Source organism: Mastomys coucha, unplaced genomic scaffold, assembly GCF_008632895.1.
Source record: "Mastomys coucha isolate ucsf_1 unplaced genomic scaffold, UCSF_Mcou_1 pScaffold22, whole genome shotgun sequence".
NCBI lineage: Eukaryota > Metazoa > Chordata > Mammalia > Rodentia > Muridae > Mastomys > Mastomys coucha.
Window position 1 is genome coordinate 204042960 of NW_022196905.1, and position 13649 is coordinate 204056608.

The 13649-nt window shown below is 42.1% G+C and overlaps 1 protein-coding gene across 2 annotated transcripts in view; it reads right to left on the reverse strand.

The window, feature by feature from the left end:
• Window positions 1-13649, reverse strand: part of Klhl2 (kelch like family member 2) — a 110665-nt gene that overhangs the window by 64799 nt on the left and 32217 nt on the right. For both annotated transcript variants that reach the window (XM_031339944.1, XM_031339943.1), the window contains exon 4: window positions 8398-8519. In XM_031339944.1, coding sequence (XP_031195804.1) covers window positions 8398-8519 — 122 coding nt within the window. The remainder of the gene's footprint in view (window positions 1-8397; window positions 8520-13649) is intronic.

The window sequence follows — 13649 nt, forward strand, 5'->3', positions numbered from 1 at the left end:
CCACCACCACCACCACCACCTCCACCATTACCTCCACCACCATCACTTTTTCTACTATAATCACCACCAACACTTTTTCTACTATAATCATTACCACAAGATTCCTAATACTACTATCATCATTACCACAAGACCCTGTATTATGTTGTTCAAGTCTGAATTTGCCAGTTACTCCTTATTTTAACTTTAGACTACATGTTGTTGTAAGTTTAAACAGAAGTCCCATAAGTCACTCTCCTACTCCTCCCCAAGTCATTCATGTCTCGGATGATCTCCACAGATTTTTACTAGTCTCCCATCTACATAAACAAACCACCCAACAAATTCCACAAGCTCTTACAGTGGGACAAATAGCATTATGCCCCAAAAAATAAGGCCTAGAAAGTTAAGGAAACTGGCCCCAGGACAGTTAAATCCTGTCCAGAGGGATTTAAACACCACCATGTTTTGTTCTTCGTTCATTTTCCACAGCTCCAGGACTATGTGCTTAGCATATCCATCAGTGTCTGCTGAAAAAACTAGGTGTTTTGTTCCTGTTTAAAAATTTTAAGATTAAAAGTCATATGTGTATGGGTATTCTGTCTGCACATATGCCTGTGCGCCGTGCGTGGGCGGTGCCCGTGGAGGCCAGAAGAAAGTGTCAGATGCCCTAGGACTGGAGTTACAGATGGGTTGAGCTGCCATGTGGGTGTAACAGAACCCAGTCCTCTGAAGGAACAGGCAGTGCTCCTAACCTCCGAGCCATCTCTCCAGCCTTTCACAGAGGTGTCTCAAATGTCCACTTTTAATGATTGGGCATGGAGAAACATGTCGCAATTCTAGCACTCAGAGGGGAGACTCAAGTGGATCTCTATGAGTTTAAGGACAGTAAAGGCTACAAAATATGATTCTGTCTCAAAAAAAAAAAAAACCAGTTCATTATTAAAACAATCATCCATCTAATGAGAATTTTATTTCCATGGCTATGCATATAAAAAACTTACAAAACAAAAGCACCCTTACCAAACTTCAAGTGCTCTATCCACCGATTAACCAAGACTTCCCGGGCCCTCCATAAAGCGCACCCTGTACATGGTTACACAGTCAAGCGCACCCTGTACATGGTTACACATTCCCGTTCCTCTAGCTAAGCTGCATTTTGCCAGCTCATACACGTTGGTTTTGCTCCCCTGTTTTCAACAACTGAAATAACATAATTTAAATATATACATATAATCAAGAGGCATGTGAACATAAAAAGCACAGTTTCTACGAAAACAATCTCAATTGACTCAGAGTGACTAGATCAATGTGTGAGGATGACGAAAATAATCGCATCCGATGCTCGAGCAACAAGAACTGAATAACTCAAAGACTGCATTGAGCTTTCTTTGTAAGTGTTCCACTTCTCACACTGATCACAAGAGACATGAAGCCAGGAGGGGACAGCACTGAGGGGACAGGAGCGGAGTTAGAGGCAGGAAGTGAGAATGGATATGGTCAGATTTCATTGTATACATGAGAGGAATTCTCAAGAATAAGGGAAATATTTAAGCTGGAAAATCACAGTTGCTGCTGTTTAGGCCGTGGCTATGCAGAGAAACATGGTGGTCTCCAATCCAGTGATCACATTTAGTTTAAAAACAAAACACTGGGGCTACACAGAGAAACCTCGTCTTGGGAAAAAAACAAAAAACAAAAAACAAAACAAAACAAAACAAAAACAAAAACAAAAACAAAACACTGATATTCAATCTCATATCTACACCTTTTGCTTAAAATAAAATATCTGATCAATGTGTGTTTTAATGATGTGTTGATTTTAATGGCCTTCTATTGATTTAAGCAACTTAAAATTTTTTAAAAATATTTTTAAAGATTGATTTTCTTTTTTATTTTGCGTGTTTGCTGGCAGGGGTATGTGTGCACCACAGGCCTACCTGGTGCCCATAGAGACCGGAAGAGACTATCAGATGCCCTGGAACGGGAGTTGTGTACAGACAGTCCTAAGCCATGAGCTGCTATGACAGTGCTAGGAACTGGACAACAGTGCTCTCACCTGCTGAGCTACTTCTCCACCCCCTCCAATGTTTCAGCTGTCAACAGACCTGGTAGAATATGAGTCCTTCTTTCTCCCCTCCCCCCAACCCCCATGTAAAACAAATCTGTAGCACTTCAAATACAATCTAGTCTATACCAATGAAATAGGCAAATCATGGTGAACTCTCTATGGCACCGCGGTCCCGCTGAACACGAATGCGTTTATTACCAGGAACTGATTTCAAAGCTCTTATGAAAAATGCTCATTTTCAATTCTGGTCCATTTCTTGAAAAAATGAGATCTTCTCGTCCCAGACAATTCCTGCCGGTGCAACACGTTAAGTTTCCTGAATTGCCTAAGATTCGTCCATTTGAAGCTATCATACAGCTCCTTAAATCCCCATTCACAGTGAGAGCATTCTAATACACATGGAGCCTGGGGATGAATGCTCACAGCATCAGTGTGTGAATGAGCCCTTGTTTATATAGGCACTATTTATTATCATCCTTTGTTTCTCACACTTCATTTGTATTTTTGATTTTCACACTTACATTAGGTGAAAAACACCTAGTTTTAGTAAGCCAAACATACCCTGAAGCTGAAAAGTCAAAATGTATGGAACAAAATTACAAACTTAACCACGGAAGAAATGGTGAAAGAAGTTGAAATGTTTTAGTCTCTAAAAAATGCAAGTTCCAGGTTCAGGGAGAGACCATGCCTCAAAAGAATATAGCAGAGAGTGATACACAAAGATATTCAATGCCTGTCTCTGGTCTGTGTGAGTGTACACACACACACACACACACACACACACACACAAAAGTGTACATATACATGTGTACACACACAAATAAAATAAAATAAAATCTCTTTATATGCAGGATGATATTGAACAAATTATCTAAGATTTCTGAGCCTATTTTTTCAATTGCAAAATAGATTAATGCAAGTCTTATACAATACTGAAACCATCAAATGAGATTAGCATATACAATGTGTAGTACATTTTTGAAGATACAGCTAATTAAAATTTCTGCACTAGTAATCACATACACAATCATACACTTATTTTTTTTCTAATCTTTTTGAGATAGGGTCTTACTATGCCCCTCCCTATTTGAAGCACAAAGGTCTCTCATGCCAGCAGATCACAAGGGAAACCAACCAGTAATGTTAAACACTAGGGTAAGGAGTTGGAAGGCTGGGGTTGGCTCTTCTCAGTAGAGGAGATGAAATACTTGTTTTCCCACCCTGAAGGTGGGAGTAGATATTGTTGAGGACCTGGTGACCTTTTTGGTATCTATGGAGGCAGACCTAAATTCCCTAGAATGCATAGCCCGGACTCTCCTCCCTGTTGAGCCCTGCACCCCTACCGCAGCTGTAGCCATTTTGTTCCATACCCACCAGCTATTTCATATTGTTGCTGTAATACGCCTGCCAGACATTGACATAGAAAAATAGCTTGGCTCAGAGCAAGGTCATGCTCACTACACACCCTCTTATATTCTGTATGTTGAGGTTTGTTACGCTTAAGAAATACAACCAAGAGCTCCACCAAGCACCAATCAGAATAAAGGTCAGTTAGAGCTGTTTTGTCTAGCTAGCCAAAATAGGCTGAGTCAGAGCTGACCACCCGGCAGCACTTCCTGCACCTGCACATGAGCTCATTGTGAATTTTTTTTCCTCTTATAAGCCAGCCCTGAGAAATGTTTGGGGTTGTAGCCTCAGTCCCCAAATTCTGAGCTTCGGCCCTGGTTGTTATTCTTAGGGTGCATGTTCAGTAAACCATCCCTGTCTAACCGAGATTGATGTTTATGTGGTTTGTGGGTGACTCCTGCACCCCAACACTTCCTAGATCATTATTTTTAGCTCCCAGCTAAACTCACCCTTAGCGGATGTCAGAAGAACTTTATGGCCTGCTGACCTGTATGATATCCTGGTCAAAGACCATGTCAGAGTCTACACCTTTTAGCTATAGAGCCCACCTGCATGGCCACACATGCACTTTGTGCAGGAGTTTCTAAGTCGTCACACTTTTAAGCTTTTCTGTTGCCTGGCGTCTGTTTCCCATGCTGTGCTGTGTTTTAAATACGCTGACAATGAACTTCAAGGAGCAACAGACTCCTTGAAGTCTGATTGATTCAAGCTGATGAAGTCAGGTCTGAACAAGGTTTTCTTTCTCATCTCTTCTCCGATGATCACTGTCCACACTGACACCTGCAGGGTCCCCCTCACCCCTCGGAAGCTTTGAACTCATGACCCTCCCATTTGGCCTCCCTCATGGAACAGGTCTCAACCTGTGGGTTGCTTATCAGATATCTTGCATATCAGGTATTTACATTATAATTTATAACAGTAACAAAATTAAAGTTATGAATTGGTAACAAAATAATCTTAAGCCTGGGGGTCCGCACATCAGGAACTGTATCAAAGGTTCCCAGCATTAGGAAGGTTGAGAACTACTGCCATGCATCACACGTAGCATCGCTGGCATGCACCACAATGCTTGGCTTGCTAGGAGTTCTTAAAGCAGGAAGGAGCAAAACCTCCACGGACCTTCTGGAAGTATACAAACAATCCCGCAGGTTCTGCACCTGCCCTTAGGAGAAGCGTGGAGGCTCCGAGGTGTCTGTGACTTGCAGATGTTTAAAAGCCACCTAACAGCAGGCTGCAGGTTTCTTTTCTCTATTCCCTATATTTATAATATTTGTGAAGTCTGCTAAAAGAAGGAATCTCCAAATCCAGACATGTGGTAGCATGTTTCAGCCAGTTAGAAGGAAGGTAGAAACTAAAGCAAGATGAAAAACTGTTTCCCTTTTATCTCTCCTTAAAAAATCCAAATAACTGTAAGTTCATTTACCTCAAACTATTCATCAGCTTTGAAATATATGAAACAAAATAGCCAATGTAAAGTTTTAAAATATCCAACAACAACAAAAACAAAAACAAAAAAACAAAAAACAAAAAAAACCCACAGTAATACCAACAGGCAGGGGGATCAAATCAAGGGAACTTGAAATAGCCCTATTGCTTATATAATACAGAAGAGATTCTTCCTTCTTTGGAGTGAAATCTTCAAATTACTCATTCCCTCATTCTGACTCAGTTAACAACCTTCACCTCAAATAGCTATCATAGTGCCTTAAGTGTGTGCAATAAGGAGACAGTGGGAAAGGGAACTCAAGCTAGAAGTCAGGAGAAACGGGGTAAGAAGTCTTGTTCTGTCCCCAGCTGACTGTAAGACGGCTGCCCCGCAGCATCCTAAAGCACTGAGAGTCTTCAGTGAAGCACACGATCCCAGAGACACTAGGCTTCTCCCCACTAGAAGAACACAGTGCTAGGATCAGTCTCACCACATAAAACTTACTCTTTCAGTGTAATGCGAGGCCACCAGACACCCCCCCCCCCTGCACTGCCCCTCTCCTTAGAACACACTGGACTGGACAGACAAAAATAATCAAAACACAGTAAAGAGAAGTTTGACGCATATTCATTTATAAAGCCTTATTTCTGAGTTCACTGAAAACTACTTGTTACAAAAATGGCAGGCTTGCTTTCCTGAGTTTTATTTCCAAATGTCCTTCCAAAACATAGCCTTTTCAGTGGGCTATAAGGATTTTATAACCAGGGTACACCTAAGCTAAAGAGATACCCCTTCCCCTCTAAAGAAAAGCTATAAGCTGGGCAGTGGTGGCACACACCTTTAATCCCAGCATTTGGGAGGCAGAGACACATGGAACTCTGAGTTCAAGGCCAGCCTGGTCTACAGAGTGAGTTCCAGGACAGCCAGGGCTATACAGAGAAACCCTGTCTCAAAAAAAAAAAGAAAGAGAGAGAGAGAGAAGGGGGCAGGGAGGGAGGGAGGAAGAAAGGAAGAAAAAGGAAAGAAGAGAAGAGAGATGAGAAGAGAAGAGAAGAGAAGAGAAGAGAAGAGAAGAGAAGAGAAGAGAAGAGAAGAGAAGAGAAGAGAAGAGAAGAGAAAGGAGAAAAGAGAAGAGTCTAAAAGGAGATGACATATTTGGACCTTCTCTCATTTCCTGACATAATGCCAAAACATTCCTTCACACTAAAATGAAGATTCATGTTGAGCTTTTGAAGATGACTTAGTGGGTAAGGTGGTGGCTATGCAAGCATAAAAGACTTGGGTTCAAATCCCCAGAACCCACATAAATCCAAGTACAGTAGTATGCTTTTATAATCTCTAAGGCCCTACAGCAGAGACAGGAGACTCCCTAGAAATCTGCTGGCCAGCTACCCTGACATAATGTTGAACAAAGAGGAACACTGAGTGGATGCTCAAGGTTGTCCTCTGATCTTTATATGTTTATTATAGCATGTATGCTCCCCACACATAGATAGATAGATAGATAGATAGATAGATAGATAGATAGATAGATAGATAGATAGATAGATGATAGATAGATAGAGAGATAGATAGATAGATAGATAGATAGATAGATAGATAGATAGATAGATAGATATAGAAAGCATTCATTAAGCATCATCCAATCACCCTTAGTCACAACTCTAAAGCTGTTGGTGGATTTGTCTAACATTCTACCTCATAAATGAAAAGTTCCAGCAAAGTTAAAAGGAGAGTTAAAAGGGTCCCCAGGAGGCTTAGCATCCTCCAGCTGACATTTCACAGCAAGCAGATAGCATGTGACACGCTACAATAGCAGTTCTTCAGTCTCCACTCGAAAATGAGGTAGTGCATTTCAGCTGCTCAGAGGCATAAAACATGAAACTCATATCTTATTTGTACAAGTAGGATTTAGAAGAGTTTGGCTCTAGGGGCTGAAGAGATGGCTCAGCAGTTAAGAGTGCTTGCTTATTCTTCCAGAAAACCAAAGCTTGGTTCTTGACACCCGTGCTGAGTACCACACAAGCACCTGGAAGTCCAGCTCCAGGGATCACAAGTACTCAAACACACACTCATGGCATAGACTCACACAAACACGGACAGATAAATTCAATCTTTTATAAAAAGGCTCTAAGTTCTCTTTGTTGCCCTTAAAACACAGTACCCCTACTGAAAGGACTATAAATAAATACCAACATTTAAATGTTGACAGGGCATCACCACCCAGAATTAAAAGATGCTTGTATTGCCCAACTAATTCCACTTTCAGGAGTCCAGTCTATAGAACTCTTGCACACAGAGATTAAGATGCCCATTCACTGCAGCAATCCATAAAAGTGGAGCATTATGCATACCCATTACCATATGAGACACCACACAAAAGAACAAGCCATTCTGTTCAGTGAAAGAAAAAAAAGCAAAGTTTCCGAACAAATACAGAAAAAAAATACTCAAAATTTCAATTCTGAGCATGCCTGTCCTGCGCTCATTTACTTGAATCAATGAATGGGTAATGGGCTGAAAGGACCTGTCTCAATCAAAGCACAGCAGCTATCCTCCTCAGGAAGGACATGGATAAGGGAGGGGATCACAAAGAAGGGCCTGCCCTAGTCTCTATTCTATTGCTGTGAAGAGACACCATGAGCATGCCAACTGTTAGAAAAGAAATTTAACATTTAAAGAAATGTTATAAAAGCATTTAACTGGGGCTTGTGCATAGGTTCAGCGGTATAGTCCATTATTGACATGATGGAGATGACATGAAGGCAGACACAGTGCTAGAGATGTAGCTGAGACCTACATCTTGATCCTCAGGCTGAGAGAATGCCACTGGGCCTGGCTTGGGTTTTTGAAACCCAAACCCTAGTGATATACCTCCTCCAACAAGGCCACACCTCCTAATCCTTCTAATCTTTTCAAACAGTGCCACCCACTGGAGACTAAGCATTCATCAACACGGGCCTATGGGGACCATTCTCATTCAGCCAGCACAGGCTGGTTTAAGAAGAGACTTTTCTTTTTTGGTTTGCTTATAAGATCCTTCTATGGCACCTAAAACATTTAAACGTTTATTAAACAAGCATCTATAAAACATTTGTTCTCTACAGAAAATAAGATGCTGCAACAAATTTTGACAAAAGTCCAGACTTATTTAAAGAGGATCCCCAAATAATAAAGAATTAAAGGATGTTGGTAGTCAAAAACATCCTTTGTAGACTTTATCCTTCAAAGGAATAAAGAAAACCTGTGGGCTGCATGAAGTAGGAATTATAAAGAATGACAGTGTTGTCACCAAAGAAGAAGCATTACTCAGAGAAAGGATGTGTCTCAGATCTGCAAAGATATAAAAGGCACTGAAATCAGAATCACCATTAAAAAGACGCAATCATTCCAAGTGTCTCTCAGAAATAAAATTTCAACAATGAATCTTTTTACTTTGGCACAAACTGCATGCTGTGTGGGAATGTGGTTTTGGATAAGAAAGAGCTGAGTGGCATCAAGTGTGGGCCCTTACCTGTACGTTCTCCTCTGTGACCTGAATCTCTGCTGTGTAAACATAGTCAATCAGCATCCTCAGGGTCCAGCCATCCACCTCTTTTATTCGAACTCTCTTTGCTCGGCTCTCGCTCATCTCACCTAAAACATGGAAGAGTGAGGTGAAGTTACAACAGGAGGCTGCTGCAGAAAGGCCAACACCAAGACAGGCTTGGTGTCCATCTTCCCGCCACTCACTCAATCAGACAGGCACCAGGATCTACCGGGTTTTCCAGGCCTCAACCACTCCCCTAAAAGCTGCTGTTAGCATTCAGAGCAAACTATGAACCGAACTTCTGTTCAGCATGTGACCCTAAAGATAACATGGCAGGAATGAAGGTGCCTTGCGCCCAGCTGCAGGAACTGCAGCCTATGCTGTCCGTGTTGGGCAGGGCCCCTTCATGAGTTCCTCTCTGGTTGGTTGCTTGTTTCAAAGACAGGGCTCTTCTGTGTAGCTCTGGTTATCCTGGAACTCACTTGTTGACCAGGGTAGCCTCAATCTCAGAAATCTGCCTGCTTCTGCCCTGGAGCTATATTTACTGGCAGTTTTGCACTACCTAATGTGGATATTGTGACCAGGACACAGGTCCTTTAGAACAATGGCATGCAACTTTAACTGCTCTGTCATCTCTCCAGCCCCACCTTTGTAGATTTAATCACATCTGTAAGAGTTACAACACCGCCATCATTAGCTGAATAGCAAGGATCGAGTGTTGAAAGGACTTACTTACTTAGCATCATTCCTGCAAAGAGCACACAGTCACCTGCCCAGGGCCTGGCCAGACACAGCACTCTGGCTCTTAGTGAGAAGTCACAGTTCTCATGGAGGAACAAAATAAAAAGCTAAATACACAAACTACTGAGGACAGTCAATGGCAAAGAGTTATTGCAGAGATCATCTATGTAAGCTAGCTCTTACTTGCCATCTGCACTCTCCTAATTCTCACGTCATTTCAACATTTCAAATAGTAAAAGGGGCTGGAGGAATAGCTCAGTTATAGTGTGCTTATCTGGCCAAGTGGCCAACTCCAGCCTCAGTTTCCAGAATTTAAAGAGACAGACGGATAGACGGACACACACACACACAAACTCAGTTATAAACTAAAAGGCTACCCCAAGAAGGACAGCAGCAGAAAGGTTTCGTTCTAGAATTCACCAGAGTTTAGGGTAATACTGTGGAAAGCCTAGGAAGCTGTGCCACACCTTCTCCATGTCACCTAAATCCTGCATCTTGCAAAAAATAACAGTGGACCCAAGATTTCTGTCTCAGACATAGTATGGTTGTCGATACTATGGTGTCCATACCATAAACTTATCAGAAGGCCTACGGGAATCCATAACTTCACAAGATTGCTTTGCAAAGAGAAGCCCTGAGTGGGGTAGCGGGTGCTAATCACAGCAACAGACATTTCACTGTGTGTTCCTCTGACAAGAACTCAGAAAGAAGCTGTTCTTCTCAGGGCTGAACTATGTCAAACTGTGCCCTGTCATTGCCCAAGGAGAAAACATCCATTTGGGGTACAAAAGAGGACATTTTGTGAGAAGGAAGGGAATCTCATTGTTTCTGTGCTCCTACCTTTAAAAAGAATGGATGAATACTGAAAATCAATTCACCTGCATATACAGAGCCTTCGCCTATGCACCCCTCCTCTCCTTAGCTCAGGGATCTCTGGGGTCAGTACAATCTGAAGGCCTTTAAAGTGCCAAAGTTAAGACACTCATTCCTATATATAGTCTGTTTTTGTGGTATGTGATATGTGTGTGTGTGTGTGTGTGTGTGTGTGTGTATGAGAAAGAAGTGAGGGGAAACAGAGATGACAACCTCCAGTATCATTCCTGGGTGTCTTATGAATGTCATCGTCTTTTAAACAGGGCATGTTGCTGGCCTGCAGTTCGCCCACTAGACTAAACTGGCTGGCCAGTGAGCACCAAGGATCCACCTGCCTATGCCTTTCCAGTATTGAGACTGTAAGCATGTATCACCAAGTGAGGTGGTTTTTTAAAAATTTTTGTTGATCTTGGAGAATTCCATATAATGTATTTTACTTTAATTTTATTTATTTATTTTATGAGTATTGATGTTTTGCCTGTATGCAAGTCTTTGCACCACATGCACGCCTGATAATACTAGAAGCCAGCCAGGCAGTTGGTTGTGAGCTGTCATGTGAGTGCTGAAAATTGAACCAGGGTCCTCTAGTACAGCCAGTTAACCACTACACTGTCTCTCCAACCCACTGAGTTGATTATCTTCAATCCCAACTCTTCCCCTTAACTATTCCCAGACCTACCCTTACCTCCCTACTCCCAATTGTCTTTTTCTTTTCTTTTCTTTTCCTTTTTTTCTTAAATTTAATAATTCATGAATTCCAATTTGGGCTATCCAAATACTTCCAACTATGGGTCCACACACTAGGGCACGGTAGACCTATCAGGAGCCATGTCCGTAAGAAAACTGACTGACTCACTCAGAATTCTTTGACTGTCCACAGCTTCTCGGTTAGGGGTGAGGGATAATGAAGCCCTTCCCATTTCCTGATAGGACACTGACTGCCTTGATTCAAGTGACTACCGATTCGGTGCAAGCAATGAGAGCTGCTGTATGTTCCTGAGTGCATCAGGCCCGTGACGTCCAGAAGACACGGTTTTGCTCTGGAACTCCCAACCTCTTACTCTGACAGCCTACCCTTTGCCTTTTTACCTGGGTAATGGGGTAAGCACTTTACCAACTACGTAATCTCCCATTGCCCCTCCAAATTAGATTTTAAACAAATTAGATTTTAAGCAAGGTAAGGTTACCTTGCTTCATCCACAGTGCCCCCTAGAAACTGCAAAGTCCTTCAGTGCTTGGGACAATATAAATGTAAAGCCATTTACTTAATTCCCAGATTTCAGCATGAGTTGGTATAGACAAACCCTTAGACAAAACCAAGTCTCTTAATTTATGTATATGACTGGAAAAAAAAAAAGTCCTGCACCAGGCAGTTTTCACTGTTATGTTTTATAAAGAGGCACTTTGTTAAATCACATCTTTTCCTTGTATGTCATTTTTAAAGATTATCTCCCCAGAAAATTCATCTACTTCCAACAAAGTCAACCTCAATTATATACTGTTCTTAAAATGATTTGATCTTTATTTCTTCATCTTAACTTACAAAAAAAGTACCAAAACCCAAAAGCTTGCCACCAAATGCATTAACAGATTAAAAATTCCAACAATCAAAGCATAGGGAAGGAAAAGTGAGAGCTATTTCTATCTAATCCTAGGTGTTCCATGGTATCTTAGTTACTGCCCCTTCGCTATATTTATAGAACATATGTTTAAACAGTATGGCTTTCAGAGATTTGTGTTTGATAACAAATTTTCAAAAGCTATCACAGGCAGCCAAGATGGTTCACTGGTGAAATTGCTTGCGGACGACCTGAGGTACACATACCTAGGAACTACATGGTTCCTGACTTCACATGCACAGCTTGACACACTTGGATCCATACTAATGTACTCGCAGGCCTGGTACACTTGCTGCTCTCACAGAGACCTGCCTTCAGTTCCTAGCTCTCACGTGGTAGCTCACAGCCACCTGTAATTCCAGCTCCAAAGAACCCAGCACCCCCTTCTGCTCTCCTCTAGCACCGGGCATGCATGTGAGGAAGTCACCTTGCACTGTTCTTTTTCTTATCTTATCTATTAATCCTTCACTCACCAAAGCCTGCAAAATGAACTAAGGCTTGATTACAATTCAACCTCCCACTCTCATCACTGTCCAACCATCTTTGGGAAACCTATGGAGCAACCCCCCGCCCATCGTTTCCCAGTTGAATATGCATGTGTCTATTATTGGCATGTGCATACAAGTACAGGTGTCTCAGAGGATTTTGGATTCCCTAGAGATGAAGTTATGGGTAGTTGAGTGTCACCAAACCTAGATACTGAGAACCTAACTCAACAACTCTCCATTGCCTCTCCTCTCTCAGGTGCTACCCTGACACACTGGATGACTATATTCTAAATCGGACCGCTGCTCCTTGCTTGACCAAGTATACAAACCCTCCCACAGCCTGTCTCTAATTCACTGCCTAACCTTGTATATGCTCCCTCTCACTTTCAGACATAAAATACCAGTAGGAAATGCTTTGTAGTTTTCCACACAGACCGAACAACCTCTTACCTTGCTACCTGAGGGATAACTTTGTCCTACACTAGACACCATATCCCTATTCCCCAGGCCAATCTCCACACATTCTTCAGAATTTTTCTAGAACCACTCCAGGATGCATTATCTACTGGCGGCCCGCAGCTGGACTGGGCTCTCATCCTAGATGTAGTTGGGACCTCACACATCTCCATTCTGTCATAATCAACTCTCTTCCTGGCTCTTTTGGGCTTCCTAGTGGCACAGGTGACAGCTTTCTTAGTCCTCTACCCCACAAAGCCTGATAGAAAGCCAGCATTGGTTGCATGAATAACTAAATGAGAAACAAAAAGCATGCCAACTTAAAAGGAAGCATCTTTACTTAGCATAATAACGTTATGTTTATCTTGATCATGGATGCTAGGAAGGACTTCAGTCATCTGACACTTACTAAGCATACACTCCACACTGCAAGCTGGGTTAAGTAATCAGCAAATGGCACATCATCTACTTTATTTAAAAAAAAAACAAAAAAAAAAAAAAACATAAGCCATCCAAGTCTTAAAACCTCAAAGATACACCTATGGCTAAAAATGTTTCCGTCAAGATCCTTCAACCAGGACTCCTGAGGCTCTGCACTAACTAACTGGTAGCTTCATTCATCCATTCTGAATGAGACAAATTAAAGTGGATGGGGGCTGGAGGAGACAGCTCAGAGGTTAAGCACCTAACTAGTTTTACAAATGACTTGGGATTCGGTTCCCAGCACCCACATCGGCTTACAACTATCTATAACTCACTTTCAGGGGACCAAATGCCCCACTCCGCCATCCATGGGTACTGCACAAACCCACACACAAATACATATGTACAAATAACTAAAATAAAAATAAACCTACATGTGGGAAACTACCTTTCCCAGATGTGTGTAGCCGCCTCCATTCATCAAAACCTCTCATTATAACAAATGGAGACCATCCCAGAAAACCACAATGGGGCACAATGCAGAGCTCAATGGATCGTGAGGGGTCCAGACAGAGCAGCTCCACACACATCACAGCTCCTGCGTCTATGGCTCAGAGAACGCCACACAAGAGCTGGG